At 36.9% G+C, this 17,725-nt stretch overlaps 3 protein-coding genes across 3 annotated transcripts; all 3 read right to left on the minus strand.

The window, feature by feature from the left end:
• Positions 1-11,872: 11,872 nt before the first annotated feature.
• LOC127515863 (histone H3-like) lies at positions 11,873-13,497 on the minus strand. Its single transcript, XM_051899991.1, has one exon. It carries the CDS (start codon positions 13,327-13,329, stop codon positions 12,919-12,921), a length of 411 nt encoding a protein of 136 aa, XP_051755951.1. The 5' UTR covers positions 13,330-13,497; the 3' UTR covers positions 11,873-12,918.
• A 444-nt stretch (positions 13,498-13,941) lies between these two features.
• LOC127515876 (histone H2A-like) lies at positions 13,942-14,541 on the minus strand. Its single transcript, XM_051900009.1, has one exon. The coding sequence runs from the start codon at positions 14,480-14,482 to the stop codon at positions 14,096-14,098; it is 387 nt and encodes a 128-aa protein (XP_051755969.1). The 5' UTR covers positions 14,483-14,541; the 3' UTR covers positions 13,942-14,095.
• A 1,663-nt stretch (positions 14,542-16,204) lies between these two features.
• Positions 16,205-16,931, minus strand: LOC127516804 (histone H1-like). Its single transcript, XM_051901685.1, has one exon. It carries the CDS (start codon positions 16,826-16,828, stop codon positions 16,205-16,207), a length of 624 nt encoding a protein of 207 aa, XP_051757645.1. The 5' UTR covers positions 16,829-16,931.
• Positions 16,932-17,725: the final 794 nt, after the last annotated feature.

Consider the following 17,725-nt stretch of genomic DNA (forward strand, 5'->3'; position numbering starts at 1 on the left):
TGACAGAAAATGTTTTCGTTGAAAAATAAATGAGTTGTTTTTTCCCTTTGATCCAGTTTCCCAGTGTGTCTGATTATTGATTACATTCACCTGTTCAGTTAATTATCTTATTAGCTCTCCTTGTTATTTAAGTCCAGTGTTTCCTGTGTTCTTTGTCTGGTGTTGTCTATTGTATGTGGATGCTTCTTACCTTTTCCTACATTTTTCCTCTGTGGATTTATTAAAGTGGATTTATTCCTGAACTCACCCTTGTTGTACGCTTTCCTGTTAGCAGCCACCCGTGACATATAGATTTTAAATAAGCATTCAAATAAAGAGTAGCATTAGTTCTGGCAGGTCATATCAGTCAAGCTTGCATCAGCAGACTTTCAGCTAATCTATGTCTATAGGAATACGATGCCTATCACAGCGTCCCTATTTATAAGGTCCATTTAGTATTATGAGCAGCTTTATCGTGTTGCGCAGGAGCAAATTACCCTCTATTATCCCCAGCTCCTCCTATTGACCAGTCAGGACTTGGCCTTCTTATATTACTCTTCGAATAAGACTCATTTTTCTTAAATTATGCTGTACATTAAGTTACTGAACATTAATGATATCTGCAATATTTTTATGTTGGTTCTGGGTTATTGCTGCTCTCACTCTCTGCTCTTATCCATGCTATAGGCTGCATGGATGGGGAGGGATTTCTTGCCCAGAACCATATCACCAGTCCAAACTGTATGAATATGAACACTCACCTGTTACAGTCAGGGAAACAGCAGCACTAAATTCTGATCTCTTTGCTTCACAGCTGTAATTACCACTATCAGACACAGCAGATGTGATGTTGTAGACTCTCTCAGTGCTGTTTGGGATTAATAAACCATCTTTAAACCAGCTGTATGTCCACTGAGTGTCTCTTCCTCCTCCCTGTAAGTCACAAGTGAGAGTGACTCTCTCTCCTCTGAACACACGCTGATCTGGCGTCACCTTCACTACAGGTTTTGCTTTCACTGAGTTAACAAATACAAGCAAATACTGATAGATTAAAAATCAAGCAATGTAATCTGTTTTTAGTTGTTTTTGCAGTGTGTGGTTGGATACAGACAGATGTCAGTGTTAATCTTTGGTCATTCAAGGCTAATTCAAACTGCACTGACAGATACAGACCAATGGCAACAGACGTTTGTCATGTTTTAAGGGATCAGAGTGTTACCCCTGTCGGTGTCTGTTGACAGTCTTTGCTTGTTTTGATATGTTCAGTTTGCAATTGGGTTGTGGAATGTCTAAAAAATTACATGTTGTATACTGGTGATTGTCTGCATTGGTAAGTGTCTGTCGGTGCAGTGTGAATTAGCCTTTAGAAATAAGGTTATTTGTCTTAGACATATTCATATTTATTTTTTGTTAAAACAGAGATTTGATAATATATGAAGGAATGATGACATTATTTACCTTGAGTTCGTCCAGAGTGCCTGAATAACAGCATCAAGACTAAACATAGAAAAAATACAGAAAGGAAGCATTTATTATATTAAAACAATGGGAGTATTTAGACACAGGGAGTATTTACAAAACCTGATGAACTGAATGAAAACTTTGACATTTATGTGATTTAGCTCTGTTCATAGCCATTTATGATAGTCCCAATGGCAGTTCTTGACTTCTGAGAAACAGAGGACGACATTGCACTTTCTGCAAAGTTTCTGTTCTCCCTGTGTCTAAATGGGTTTTAGACACAGGGAGAACAGAAACTTTCTGTAAATACTCCCTGTGTCTAAATGGGTTTCCTCCAGGTTCTCTAGTTTCCCCGACAATCCAAAAAACATGCAGTATAGGTGAATTGGAGACGCTAAATTACGCTAAATACGCGCGTGTGTGTTTGATTCCCAAGCCATGTAATTGATAGGTTTGGAGAAAGACCTGGCAACCCAGAAAAATCATTGTCAGAAAATTCATGGTGTATGGCCACAGAATCGGGTGTCGAGTCGGATACGACTGAAATAGTGATAGATATATAAGCTGTTTTTCACATGGGGACCAAAAAAATTCCCCACAAGATCAAAACTTTCTGCTATCCTTGTGGAGACACTTGGTCCCCTCGACGTTGTTTACCAGGACCACACATGCTCCACTTTTCATTTAAACCAAAGAGTCCCATGGAAGCTGCACAGATCTTGGCCTGGATGACAGACATCTCAGTATGATTGACAGAACACCACCCTAACTCAACATAGCGAAGACAAAACCACTTAACCATAACCACATCGCAAAGACGGCACAGTCATGCAGGTTTGCATTTTACAACATCAGGAAAATCAGGCCCTTCCTAACTGAGCTGCACAAGTCTTTATCCAGGCCCTTTCAATCTCTATATTATTGTAAAGCTCTTGTGTGCATGTAAACATTTGAAACTATCTGTCTCTTATCATTTATAAAATATAACTGATCCTGTTTTCTTTTGGGCTTTGCTTGTTTGCCCTAATTTCTACTTGCTGCATGAGGGACAGGTGACAATGTTCTGGAATATGGGGGCTTTAAATGCTATTAGCATGATAAGTAGAGAGTAGAGAAAGCTAGCGAGATATTGCATGAATTCTGTGAAATGTGTGAATTCTTTAAAATGTGTAATATGACTGGGATATGGAAAATAACCAGGGTTTTTTTTTTGTTTTTTTCATTTCAGAATACCACCAGCCAGGAAAGACTGTAATATCTACAAAGTGTATGTCACTGATAAGTGTATGATGTCATCAGAAAAGGAAACCCAGTGACCATCCATCTGATGATTATGTTGACATGCATAATGTCATTCAAGAACACAGACAATGCCCTGTGACAGATATCGATGGCTGACTAAGGATTTTGTCAGTCCCCAGTTCCCAACACTGATTTTCAAGGTCAGGATATCACTAATGGTATAAAGACACTGTGGTAAAGGACACACCAACACACTTTGCAGAAAGTGCAATGTCCTCTGTTTCTCAGAAGTCAAGAACTGCCTTCGGGACTATCATAATTGAAAAGGGCTATTAACAGAGCTAAATCACATAAATGTCAAAGTTTTCATTCAGTTCAACAGGTTTTGTAAATACAATCTGAACATATTTTTTATACAGTTGCAAGAAAAAGTTTGTCAACCCCTTGCAGAATCTGTGAAAATGTGCAAAATTTTAACAAAATAAGAGAGATCATACAAAATGCATGTTATTTTTTATTTAGTACTGTCCTGAGTAAGATATTTTACATAAAAGATGTTTACATATAATCCACAAGACAAAAAAATATCTGAATTTATTAAAATGACCCAGTTCAAAAGTTTGTGAACCATTGATTCTTAATACTGTGTGTGGTTACCTGATGATCTATGACTGTTTTTTTGTTTTGTGATGGTTGTTCATGAGTCCCTTGTTTGTCCTGCAGATTCTTCAGTTTTCCACCATCTTTTGCATATTTGAACCCTTTACAACAGTGACTGAATGATTTTGAGATCCATCTTTTCACATGGAGGACAACTGAGGGACTCAAACACAACTAATAAAAAAGGTTCAAACATTCACTGATGCTCCAGAAGGAAACACGATGCATTAAGTGAAAATGCATGATGCATTAAGGGGGTGAAAACTTTTGAACAGGATGAAGAGGTCTACATTTTTCTTATTTTGCTTGAATATCATTTTTTTTTTTTTCATTTAGTACTGCCCTTCGGAAGCAACAGAAAATACTTGCATGTTTCCCGGAAGACAAATTAAATACAATTTACCTTGATCTTCAAATTCCAAATGTTTTCACCCCTCATCTATTAATGCATCATGTTTTTTTCTGGAGCATCAGTGAATGTTTGAACCTTTTTTAATAGCTGTGTTTGAGTCCCTCAGTTGTCCTCAGTGTGAAAAGACGGATCTCAAAATCATTCAGTCACTGTTGTAAAGTGTTCAAATATGCAAAAAATGCTGGAAAACTGAAGAATCTGCAGGACCTGGAGATTTTTTCTGAAGAACAGAGCTCAGTTTAACTGCTCAGAACAAACAAGGGACTCATGAACAACCATCACAAAACAAAAAAAAAAAACAGTCATAGATCATCCAGGTAACCACACACAGTATTAAGAATCAATGGTTCACATACTTATGAATGGGGTTATTTTAATAAATTCAGCTATTTTTTTTTGTCTTGTGTATTATATGTAAACATCTTTTATGTAAAATATCTTACTCAGGGCAGTACTAAATAAAAAATAACATGCATTTTGTATTATCTCCCTTATTTTGTTAAAATTATTAACATTTTCACAGATTCTTCAAGTGGTTCACATACTTTTTCTTGCAACTGTATATATATTTTTTTCATACAAATATGACTTGTCCAATTATGAATATTTTGTGATTATTAGTATAAGGCTACTTTTATGGGGCTACATAAGCAGTACAACCTGCAAAATGAACCTTCAGATGTTCTCTACATTTGCTCATAGTGAGTGAAATCACTGAAATTCTGCTGCCCAACAGGCCCAAAGTTGCAATATTACATTTCCCTAAAAACTTACTAAAATGTAAAAAATGTAAAATCCCATTTATTTCTGCATTTCAGGTCTCAACAAGTAAAAGGTGATTTTTTTTATTTTTTATATTTGGGTCTTTGAGGGTTAAATGAATCCTGCTAAATAACATTTAGGAAAAAAAGAAATGTTATATGCTATATTTCCTTCCCTGTTACAGCCTTCACTCTTCTAGACCAGGGGTTCTCAAAGTGAGGTCCGTCCCATACCTGTCCCATAAATATAGGGCACTGTGATTCCGCAATTCGGAAAACTCACGGACGGAATCGCGGAATCCGGTCATAAAAGTGGAATTGACAGTGTAACGTGGAATGCCACACAATTTGTTAATTTTGGATAAATAAATCAAAAGTAGGACTGTACACTTAATTAAGTTGCGATATGTACTAGCATCTGTGAATATTAAAGCTCAAAAAGAATTCTGCGCGTCTCTGTGTGAATAAGCAGTTTCATCACATAGCCTACTCAAGCACGCAGATTGCTCGTGGTTTTTAGCTTCTGTCTTCTTACTATATAAGGACATGAACACCTTAATCTCCAGACCTGCTTTGAGAGTTAATTCACTTCACTTGATAAAACGATCATCAAAAACTCAAAAGTTTTTATGACAAACCGTCAAAATAAAAGTTCAGTTAAACTTGAAGAAATTATAACTGAAATATATTACTATTGTACAGTAGAATGCACTTCTCACAGTAATAATAATAATACAATTATTAAAACTTTATTTTTAAGGAATAGTCACAATTTTCTTCCATGTTTGAATTTTAACAGTAAAAATCAGTGGTTCCCAAACCTGTCCTGGAGGACCCCCAGCCCTGCACATTTTGTATGTCTCCCTATTTCTGACACACCCGTTTCAGGTCTTGCAGTCTAATGAGCTCATGAGTTGAATCAGGTGTGATAGATGAGGGAGACATACAAAATGTGCAGAGCCGGGGGTCCTCCAGGAAAGGTTTGGGAACCACTAAACCTCTGTTGTGCAACACTTTTTTTTTTTTTTTTTTGCTAAAAGAAAGAAAGAAAAGAATTTGCTAAATTTTCATTTGATTACATTTTTAAAAGATTGGTCTTCATTTCATTACTTCCTTTTTTGATAATAAATTTGTATTAAAACAAAAAATTTAAATTTAATTAAACATTTCGTAGGGCCCTGTTTTTGCAAACATTTTAAAAATTAAGTTGCTAAAGTTTTATGAATTCAATTGATTTTCAATTGACATATTCAACTTTGTATTTTTAGCACTTCTCTTATTGCTTCCTTAGGATAAATGAATATTTGTATGTTGCTTTAAAGATTCTAAAGAATAAATGTAAAAATAACTAGAAAATACAATCAAATACTCACAGAGGATGAGGGACAGCACACTGGACCCCATACTGCCACAATACTGTGTTCAAAACCAGATGCTTCCTTTATTTAACAGTCATTTCATACTTCAAGGAAGAGGGAGGGTCTTGAGAGGTAGAAAAAGACCTATTTTAATAGAGATATTTAACTTCTCTTTTAGTGCATTCATGTACTAAAAGAGACCAGAAATCCACAACATTTTGATCTGACTGGTATACCTGCTTGCAGTCCTGACCTCTGAGAATGTGTGGTGCACGATGAAGCACAAAACATGGCAACGAAGGCCCTGTACAATCGCACAGCTGAAGACCTGCATAATGGATGAATGGGGAAAGATTCCAATTGCTAAATAACCAACTTGTGTCTTCAATGCCCAAACACTTAATAAGTGTTATCAAAATATATAGTGATGTTACAGTGGTTTATATTTAAAAAAAACAAATAATGTGTTGTTGTACTTTCAATATAAAACAGGGTGAATAGAATTTATTAGTATTTATTAGTCTTTTTGTTTTTATCGCTATTTTGCACTATCCCAGCTTTTTTGGAATTGGGGTAGAGGAGGGGCAGCATATCTATATTCTCTATTAGACTGAATTTGAATGCAGTCCATGAATCACCTTTACCTTGTGAATGGATGTGATGTGCATCTGTCCCTTGATCAGCGCTTGTCATAGAAAGCTTATGTCCAGAATTCAGAGAAAAGTGAATTATTTAACATTTAGTTTAGGTCTTCTCTTTCCTGTGAAAGCTTGCGGTTGTTTAATGGATTTCACAAGCTTACTATTAAATAGCAAATAAACACAATATATATTTGTATTAAATTTAAATAAAAATATCAAAATTTAACAACAAAAATAATAGTAAAACAATTATGACCAACATATATACATATATATATACAACAAGATATAAAACAAGTTAATTTGTATTCCATTCATGTATTATTAATGAAGTGAGAAGCGTATTATATAAATAAAAAAACGCATTGTAAATAAAAAATGTATTCTATGAAAACAAATCTTGATACCCAAACAATGAAGTTGCTCACTCAGACTGTCAAAGCTACAGAGCTGGAGCCATAATCACTCAACTCTATTCTCATGCTTCTGATACTCTGGGTCCTGTTGAATATTGGTGCTGTGAGGACATAACTTTCAATATTTATACGCACACCTGAACATTGGAATCATCTGCCTGACTCCTGATCACATTGTGCTCTTGAGATGAAGTCCCCAGCGGCTTTGGACAAACAGACCTGTATCACAGATACCTCATCCAGAGCATGTGAAAAGCATGTAACTATTTTGGCACCCATAATAACCGTTTACAGCATTCAGTCAACAATCACGTTTATAATAACTCTCAATGGCCCACTCTAAATTTTATATCCATTTTATAATATTTGGTACTTATCAAAGTAAATATCCAATGTTCTAAACATAAATCACGTATGGTGTTAGTTACTTATTTAAAATATATTTAAGTTAGAATTTAATTTGTGTAGAACTGCAGCTATATTGAACAGTGCATTTTCTGGGTGAAAATAACATGAGCTGGCAGTTGCATTGCACCACTGATGCATGATGTGTGAAATAATAATGTCTGACATTTAGTAGCTGTAGAAGACTAAACAGTTTTTTTTGTATGTTTTAAACTCTTTATATTCTCTTTGCAGCTCATTTTAAAAAGTGGAACTGAGAGAGCATGTGTACACTAAAGGTTCCCAAATAGAGATTCAAATGTAAGAGAAGAGATGATGCAGTTACTGACTGAGCTCTTAAACATTCTCAGTATCCAAGTTTTAAACCCCGGAGTTAAATATACAGAAATGCTGACCATCTAACAACCAGATCTACACATACTGTGTGATCCTGTGAACAAAACATTTAAAAACAGAAAAGCTGTGACAACAGTTCGAAAATGTGTGATGTGAAAAAAAAAAAAAAAAAATATATATATATATATATATATATAACCAGACTAATTGGCTGACTGGTCTTAGCTGGCCTCCCAGTGTGGTTTACAGTTATCAGAAGTGAAGATCAGTCAGTCAGACACGTGTGCGTCAAGCTGCTCAAAACCACTTCCGAATGAAGTGCTCCACAAGACCCTCAGCGAATGTTCCTTATTGAAATCATTGTCAAAACATTTATTCAAAACACAGAGCTAATTTACCACCAATTAGCCTGCTACATAAAAGAACATGAAAGGTGATCTGACGGTGTTAAAATGAAAGTCACCTGTTTTAGTCTCCAAAATAAAGTACCTCTACTTGATGTGAAGGTTTTACGGAGCCCCAGACATGACATGCAGGAAAAAAATAGTAGGCTAAAAATCGTGCACACGATTTACTAATTCATTCCCTCAATTTACTAAATCGTGCGCACAATTTACTATTTCTTGCATGTCATGTGCAGGGCTCCATAAGGTTATGTTTACTCCAAAAAACTATTATACCATTCCAGTTTTTCTTCTTCTTCTTCTTCTCTTGGTTAATGGTGGATTGCAAACAACTTTTAGGTGCATTCTACCCCCTACTGTACAGGAGTAATGTAATTTAAAGTGTTCTCATATTCTGCTCATCAACCCTGTGTCTTTAAGAAATTTAAATAGTGCCTTCCTGGTAATTCTTATCCCCTCTCCCTCTCCTTCTGTTTCCAGTATTCCCATCAGATTCCACTCCCGCCCTGCCTCCTGAACCCTATCTTGAAACACCCATCTTTCCACCTCATATAATATACAGTGCAAAATGACATGTTCAGCATTTTCTTTAACCCCACAGTTTTCACTATTCCTTTTCCCCATTAAAAACAAGGTGCCATTCAGTCGTGATCCTCTCTCAGTCTTGTCATTATAATTTCCTCCTATCATTTTTAATACTGACAGACTTTTGTATTTTATGATAACCCCTTCCATTCCTGCACTGTAAAACATTTTCAGCTGGTTAAACTTAGAAATGTAAGTTCACCTGCTGCCTTAAAAATGTGAGTTAACTCAACTTGAAGATAATCTTTGTTTCAACTCACAAATAGTCAAGACAATGCATTATTTTAAGTTTAAATTTTAACTTAAAGTAATGCGTTGTCTTGACTATTTTTGAGTTGAAACAAAGCTTATTTTCAAGTTGAGTTAACTCACATTTTTCAGGCAGCAGTTGAACTTACATTTCTAAGTTTAACCAGCTGAAAATGTTTTACAGTGTGTCTTCCTCCCACCATTTCTGCCATATTTCAATACCTATCTTTACTGCTTTTCCTTATCCTTTCCCAAGTGGAATTGGAACTGTTATTTCCTTTTTGTAATGCCTCTTTTTCTATTTTGTCTGCATTCTCGTGTCCTTTCACTCCCTCATGTGCTGGCACCCAACAAAAATGAACATATGCCACCCTGATGTAATCTTAACAAACTGTGATGAAGTTCTATAAATAGGTCTTTTCGGACAGATGCCATTGACTGTATGCTTTTTATGACAGATAAGGAGTCTGTGCATAACACCATCCTGTCAGATGACCTCTTCAAACCACTGTAATGCAATGATGGCTGCCACGATTTCCGCTGTATACAGTTAACTGGTTAGTCTAATTCTTGGTTAAAACTCATTACATCAGATCTATGTGAAGATGAGTGTTAAAGATACTGCTTCCCACCTTAAAGATCATCAAATCTAACACCAAACCAAACCATACATGATTTGAAAAGATTTAAAACTTTTATAAAAATCCAGATGCTTATTTGTTTAGTTTGTTCTTCATTGTAAAATGACCCAGCTCTCTGTGCCCCACCTCCATTTGCGTCTAGATGAAATGCGCAGATGACACCACAATTGCTTACCTTGTTCATGATGCAGATGAGTCTGCATCCGGGAGGTTGAACATTTGGCTGTCTGGTCATAACAGCCTGAAGCTGGACATGCTCAAAACAGTGAAGATGAGAGTGGACTTCAGGAGGAACCTGTCTATTCCCCTTCATAAAATGCACAGTGGCAGCAGTGGAGCTCTTTAGGTTTCTTTCTCCCAGGACCTGAAGTGGGACACTTTTCTAGAAAAAGGCCTAGCAGAGGTTGTAGGCCTATACCTCCTGCCCCAACTGAGGAAGTTTAACCTGAACTGCTGATTCAGTTCTACTCAGCTGTCATTGAGTCTGTCCTATGCCCCTTAATTACTGTCTGGTATGGTTCATGGTTCAGCTCCCAAACTCGATGAAAATACATTACAACAAATACTCAGGACGGCTGACAGAATCATTGGTTCATCCTCTTAAACTTGTATGCTTCCAGAATGAGCAAACGGAGAGACAGCAAACTCATTGAGCAGTCTTTTTAACCTCTTCAGGTCGTAAACCCGGTACCAGGTCTGGAATTATGCAATTCTGATCATCCTTTCATATTTAAAGTCTTGATGGAACATTGAAACTATCATATTAGCAGACATTTACAGTCAACAGACGTGAATGAAGAGACACCAGAACTCCTGATTGATTTAAATATACACTTGTGTAAAGCAGGTGTGATTTTTTAATTTTTTAAATGTTTTATTTATTTACTTCACTGTGGGTAAGGGGCTGCTTCAAATTTTGTCATGTCAATTTCAGGTGGAAAATAAGGTTAAGAGTTTAAGAGATTAAACTTACAGAGCATTGTCCACCAAAGCTATAAGACACAAGAAAAAAAAATTACACTCAATTACGAACACCTATTTGTCACCCATAGAATCTCTATGAGTACATTATATAATTCATATTAATTTATACCAGCCATTGCACAGCCCCCATGAGCATTGCCTTATTTTTTTGTCCTTATAATTACCAACACATTCATTATTTCTATACCTTTTTTTGGGAACACAGCTTGACTCAGGCAAGAGAGTCAATGATGGGTTACAGTCAGCTGACAAATTTATTTGAAGATAAGTTTTATAACAGGCATATGAATGAGAAACTGTTCTTTCTACTGACACATAGTGATGAGATTGCAGCACAGATATTTTTTTCTCAGGATTTGATTGTTGAGACAGAGACGTCACTATTATCTGATAAATTTAAAATATTGAATGTGTGAAACACTAGTTTTATTGTATTTTAAACTAACAGATCTCCACTGGCAATATTTCTATAAAATGACAATGTCCAATTTTTTATTTAAAAATAATAATAATAGTACTAATATATGATAAAAATGCCAGAACCCTTTGTTATTTCAGATGGAATATCTTTAATAAGACAAAACAGATCAAGTCAGTTTCCAAACTTTTGTGAGCATCAGTTGTCACCTTTCTGTTATTAATCTCAGTTAAAACAATAGAATCATCCACGTATGTACAGTTTTGCCCTCAACCTCCTAAGATTAAGAAGCAGAACATTTATGAATCTGCTCATTTTAAATAAATGAAGAGACACTAGTGGACAAACTCAGACTTGTATGAATGTTATTGTGCTTTATTGTATTCTGGCTGCCCGTCTGTTTCTAAATAATGAAAATGTGGCAAGGTGCTTTATATTTGTGCCAAAGTCGTGTTAATATTTAGCACGCCAAATAACTTAATCCACGCTCAAAAGTAACTACAGGATGTTTAGTTTCATTAGCCAGCTTAAAATAAAACAAGAGTATCTTAGAACACTACTTAACTAGTACAAAAAAAAAAAAAAAAAAAAAAAAGTGCAGAAAAACAAACCCTTTTAAAAGAGAACATAGGTGGCTCTTAAAAGAGCCTTTGGGTTCGCTGATCAGATCAGACATCGCTTTATTTTGAGCTGGTGTATTTGGTCACAGCCTTTGTGCCCTCAGACACGGCGTGTTTGGCCAGTTCACCGGGCAGCAGCAGACGCACGGCGGTCTGGATCTCTCTCGATGTGATGGTGGAGCGCTTGTTGTAGTGAGCGAGACGAGACGCTTCACCGGCGATGCGCTCGAAGATGTCGTTGACGAAAGAGTTCATGATTCCCATCGCCTTGGAGGAGATTCCGGTGTCGGGATGAACCTGTTTCAGGACTTTGTACACGTAGATAGCGTAACTCTCCTTCCTGGACCTCTAGCGCTTCTTTCCACTCTTGCCGGCGGTTTTAGTGACGGCCTTCTTTGAACCCTTCTTGGGTGCGGACTTCGCTGGTTCAGGCATGATATTTCGTTCACAAAATTGAGCTGAATAAGTTTACGTTCTTACAGGCGGTTTTATATACACTGCCCTATGCTAATTTCACACGGGAAGAAAGGTCCTCTGTGATTGTGAGTCTTCGTGGACCAACCCATAAAATGATTTCATTGGCCACATTAAACGTTCCTTGACTTGTAGGCGAGCCAATCAGAAGCTTTAAAATGTTAATCACGCCCATCGACAACTACCATCCCCCACATCCTACTCCATTCCTTTGTTTCATTTTCTCGCAATTTTTCGGAATGAATATGTAGTTGAATGTTAAATATAGTTCTTTGACTACAAACGCCAAGGATTATGTTATTTTAATATAATTTAAAAGCAATGTAAACACCTCAAATTCACTATAATTTCATAGACTATGATGTATATATATTAAGACATGCATACACAAATGCAGGAAAAAAAAAAAAAAAAATCACTGCTTGATTGTGGGAATAAATGTGGTTTAAATAAACGATGAAGTAAATTTATAAAACATATACTCACACAATAGTAGTTTAATACTAAAAACAGGGCTACTTCTGAACACTTAAACCATCAATCACTTACCTTAACATGAGCCAACAACCACTGATATTAGGAATTGTTTGGATATTATGTACGTACTTGTCTTCCTTTTCAAGCTTAATTTTTAGAGGATTAAATTTAAACCATTTTGGCTTACATTCACCGATGTATAAAATAAACCACCCTCGTATTGCTTTTAGTTTTGAATTATAGAAAACAAAGCATTTTACTTCAGCAAACTTCCTTGTAAAATGCACTTATACATTTGTGTAAAAAAAAAAAAAAAAAAAAGGAAACTCCTTCAGAGTTAATGAGGTGGCTCTTAAAAGAGCCTTTGGGTTCGCATGACTGATGCAGCTGTGGATTTAAGCGCGCTCTCCGCGAATGCGGCGGGCCAGCTGAATGTCTTTGGGCATGATGGTGACCCTTTTGGCGTGGATGGCGCACAAGTTGGTGTCTTCAAACAGACCGACCAAGTAAGCCTCACTAGACTCCTGCAGGGCCATTACAGCTGAGCTCTGGAAACGAAGATCCGTCTTGAAATCTTGAGCGATTTCTCTCACCAGACGCTGGAAAGGCAGTTTGCGAATCAGCAGTTCAGTGGATTTCTGATAACGGCGAATCTCTCTCAGCGCCACAGTACCGGGCCTGTAACGATGAGGCTTCTTAACACCACCGGTAGCTGGTGCGCTCTTACGAGCAGCTTTAGTAGCCAGCTGCTTTCTCGGGGCTTTTCCTCCAGTAGACTTACGAGCGGTCTGCTTGGTTCTCGCCATTGTTTCAAATAACTCGACTAAGTACTTCTTTCAACAACAATATAAATGAATAAAAACTTCACTAGAACACAGCGCATATATAGTGCTGCCCACTGGACGACGTAACTTCAGAGGCATTTGATTGGTTATTGTCTGTCTATAAATGTCAGTTGGCCAATGGATGTGCGCCTCGTGTTTTCAAACAGGAAGAGACAGTTTGTGGTTCCCGCGCAAACGTGCTTTATTGTTTCTGTTTGTATATGAATAGGCGAAATCAGTTTAAAATTTGTTAATCAGAAACTGATTGTTTCTTTAAATCTTATTGAATGTGCAGAACTGGACTTGTGGAACTAACTGAAAAAAGCTGTTACTATTACCATATTAAATATTTTATATATTTGTGCGTATACATCAATATACCAGTTGGAATCTTTTTAACCATGCTAATAGCTACATGCATTTAATACGTTCGTAAAACAAGTGCAGTGTCACTGTATAAGAATAAAATGTTTTCTTTTGAATCAACAGCCTGATTTTCCTGTTGTCACTGTAAGCTGCTTTGAAATCTGTATTATATAAAGTGCTATATAAAGGTGATTTGGAGTAAAAGAACTGTCAATTGACGAACCCATCTGAAACGTTCAAAACGCTTTATTTTAAATATATGGTTTATAATCAGACAGGTTTAAATACAAATAAAAACATGGGACAAATAAAATCACTCTTCCAGGGACAAATTAGGTGGCTCTTAAAAGAGCCTTTGGTTTGAAGAGAATCTCCAGTCGGTTTACTTGGTCTTCGCTGGCTTCTCGGTTTTCTTGGGCAGCAGTACGGCCTGAATGTTGGGCAGCACACCACCCTGAGCGATGGTCACGCCACCCAGAAGCTTGTTCAACTCCTCGTCGTTGCGCACCGCCAGCTGCAGGTGACGAGGAATGATACGGGTCTTTTTGTTGTCGCGAGCGGCGTTTCCAGCCAACTCCAGGATCTCAGCAGTGAGATACTCGAGCACAGCGGCCAAATAAACCGGAGCACCAGCACCAACGCGCTGAGCATAGTTGCCTTTGCGGAGAAGCCTGTGAACACGGCCGACGGGGAACTGTAGTCCCGCCCTGGAAGAGCGACTCTTGGCCTTGGCGCGAGCTTTTCCACCGGTTTTGCCTCTTCCACTCATTGTAATTTACAGCTGTTATCCTTTTACTAAACAAAGTAACAGTGATACTTCCGACGGCTGCGTTCTGACTTATAAAAGAAAGCGCGCCTGTCTCCTATTGGCTGAAGTCTGAGCACATCATCAAGCCAATCAGTGAACTTCCCTCCAAACCAATCCAATCATCTTTCTGCTACTTACAAAGCCATAAGCACACGTCACGTAGTAGTACTACTCTCAGCTAACTATTCAACCATTTTATGAATATCCATCAATGTCCAGTTCCGTTTAAAGAATTTAATTCTGTTATAAAGGCGATTCCTGATGGATTAATATGTCTGATGAAAGCTTCCCTTACCTATGATTCATGCTCAAAACAACTTTCACAGTTATGTTTGGGAGGTGTTTCGCTTTTAAGTAAAGAATGTAATAATAAATTTATTGGTCAACTTTCTCAATCTCGAAACTCAGTTTCTCCAAAAGGGAATTTTTTGGGGGGGTTCTAAAATAGATAACATTCAATGGAGGAAAACATGGTTATTACCATATAAATACTGTATACCCAATAAAGTGAAAGAAGTGCATTTTAAAATTTTGCGTAATATATAATGCTTTTGTGTCGACATTTTGGGATGTAGCTGATATATGCACCTTCTGTAAAAACGAAAATGAAGATGTCATTTATTTTTCTCATGTAATGTTTCATCACTTTTCTGGAAAGATTTGAGTTCCTATTGTTTTTCTAAAGTCATTATGAACTGCAATTTACACATTAAGGATGTTGTTTGCTTTTTTGAAAACCGAAACAAATCTTTAGAATCTGTTAACTTTCTTATCCTTGTGGCAAAATTCTATTTTCACAAACAAAGGTTTCTTAAGAAAATACCTACTTTCATAGATTTCTTATGTGAAGTAGACCATTTAATCAAATCACTAAGAATAATTAATAACAAAAATTGTATTTATTTTTTGAAGCGATATAATGAGATCTTTCATGTACCATGATTAATACTTTCTTTTAAATCCATTTTTCATTATTTGTTCTTTTCCTGCCTTTCTCTGTTCTTAAAAAAGCTATGTAAATGCTTCTTTATCTTTTAACAGTCATTGTCAACTTTTTTTTCTTCTCTTCCATGTTCAGATGACATTGGTTGTATTGTTGATACATTCTGTGTAATCTATGCAAAGTTGTATTTTATTAATGTCATCTTTGAATTGTTTGCAATAAAAAAAAGCTGCTATTCAACCATGAGGCATGGTTGAATAGTAGAGAGTAGTACTACTACATTAGCTTCCTTTAACGTATTTCATTATTTAAATACTTAATTTCTTCAGTTTTTATTTCTTAATTTTCATTGTTTTTCGATATATTGTTTTAATCAGTAGGCCCTATGTCCAATTTATGACTGTAAAGCACGTTGAATTGCCATTTTTTTTCCATTTTATTGTCTGGTTTGAAGCATAAATTAAAGTCGGTCTTGAAGCAGTGTAGTTTCAGAATTTACTGGTATTTAAAATGTAAATGTCTACACACATACTCAAGATATTCACATTCTCATCAAATTTAATGTCTAAATGTATTTGCACGTGAACAAAAAGGCCATATTTTGATCTAACACTAACTTGATAGTGTAAAGCTAATGGCACGATCACTGGAGAAGACCGATGAAATAATGCTCATTACTATGAATTAGTGGGTGGCTCTTAAAAGAGCCTTTTTGATAAAACAAGGAAAAAAGAATTATGTTATTTCTTTTTTGCTGCTGCCTTTTTAGGCTTGGCTGCTTTGGGTTTCGCCGTTTTGGGTTTGGCTGCCTTTGCCTTTTTTGGGCTTTTGGCTGCTTTCTTAGGAGATGCTGGTTTCTTTGCCTTCTTGGGGCTCTTTGTTGCCTTTTTAGCGACTGGTTTCTTGACCTTCTTCTGCGATTTCTTAGCGGCAGGTTTCTTTGCTGCTGCAGTTTTGGGTTTCTTTGCTGCTGCAGTTTTGGGCTTCTTAGCGGCAGCAGGTTTCTTGGCTGCGGGCTTCTTGGCTTTAGGAGCAGCTTTCTTGGCGGGTTTTGTCTCGGTGTGTTTCTTGTTGAGCTTGAAGGAGCCGGAAGCGCCGGTCCCTTTGGGCTGGACCAGGATGCCATTAGTCACCAAACTCTTAACGGAAATCTTGACGCGGGAGTTGTTCTTCTCCACATCGTAGCCACCGGCAGCGAGCGCTTTCTTCAGGGCAGCGAGGGACACACCGCTCCTCTCCTTAGATGCGGACACAGCCTTGACAATGAGCTCGCGGACGTTTGGGCCTGTTCTCTTGCGTTTGGCTACTGATTTCTTCTTGGCCGCTTTGGTCGCAGCAGCTGCTGAAACGGTTTCTTCTGCCATGATTTCTCGGAGCAAATCTGGACTCTACAATGAACCGTTGCTGGGCAGAGCTGCGCATTTAACCACAGCATGAGAACCGTGTAGATTCAACCTGCTCTGTTCAGTGTCTGTGCTCCTCCACTAACTCCTTTCTCTTGTGTTTTCTTCTTTCATATGTGGAATAAAACTGGAGTTGTAAGATTGTTTTTACTCTACTAAATTATGTACACATCAAGTAGAGGTCTTGAACTCTATTTGAAGACTAAAACACGCGACAAATTAAGATTTATTTTAGCATCGTCGTATCAAATCCAAAGCGTGCACCGGTAATGAAAAAGGCTGCGTGCATATTTCATGTAATTTTGTGTATTAACAGTAGTAAACGATTGAGTGTGTCATCTTGGTTTTGAACTAGCAATTTGACAATGGCTTTAATGAAAGGAAGATCGCTGAGGGACTTGTGGAGTGTTTCATTCAGAAGTGGTTTTGGGCCACATCTGTCGGTGTGTGGATCATGTATTTTCATCTGCAGTTACTACTGCCCCTCACATCTATCGCTGCTTTATGGCTTCAGAATACCAGAACGAAGCTCAAACTCAGCACAGACACTGATGAATCATTACCTAAACAAACAAAACTAATGAAATTACTGATTCACTTTGTAAGACTTAAAGTTTTGTATTTGGATGGAGTAATTGTAATTTTTTAAAAATACATTTACATTATTATTACAACAGAACTATCAAGACCAGTTTTAAATAACATTGTTTTAAGGCTGTTGGGCAAGCTCAGACACTTTAGTAAGTTTTGATTGAAGCATAAAAATACCATAATATGTTTGCAGATATTTATTAAACATGCTGAGTTCACATACTCGTTTCTCTGAAAACCATTGCTACAGTCAGTTATTTTACTTTG

The sequence above is a fragment of the Ctenopharyngodon idella genome, chromosome 7 (assembly GCF_019924925.1).
Source record: "Ctenopharyngodon idella isolate HZGC_01 chromosome 7, HZGC01, whole genome shotgun sequence".
NCBI lineage: Eukaryota > Metazoa > Chordata > Actinopteri > Cypriniformes > Xenocyprididae > Ctenopharyngodon > Ctenopharyngodon idella.

Excerpts from the sequence above, each read along its gene's own strand:
- LOC127515863 (XM_051899991.1), bottom strand. The coding sequence starts at position 13,329 with ATGGCGAGAACCAAGCAGACCGCTCGTAAGTCTACTGGAGGAAAAGCC.
- LOC127515876 (XM_051900009.1), bottom strand. The coding sequence starts at position 14,482 with ATGAGTGGAAGAGGCAAAACCGGTGGAAAAGCTCGCGCCAAGGCCAAG.
- LOC127516804 (XM_051901685.1), bottom strand. The coding sequence starts at position 16,828 with ATGGCAGAAGAAACCGTTTCAGCAGCTGCTGCGACCAAAGCGGCCAAG.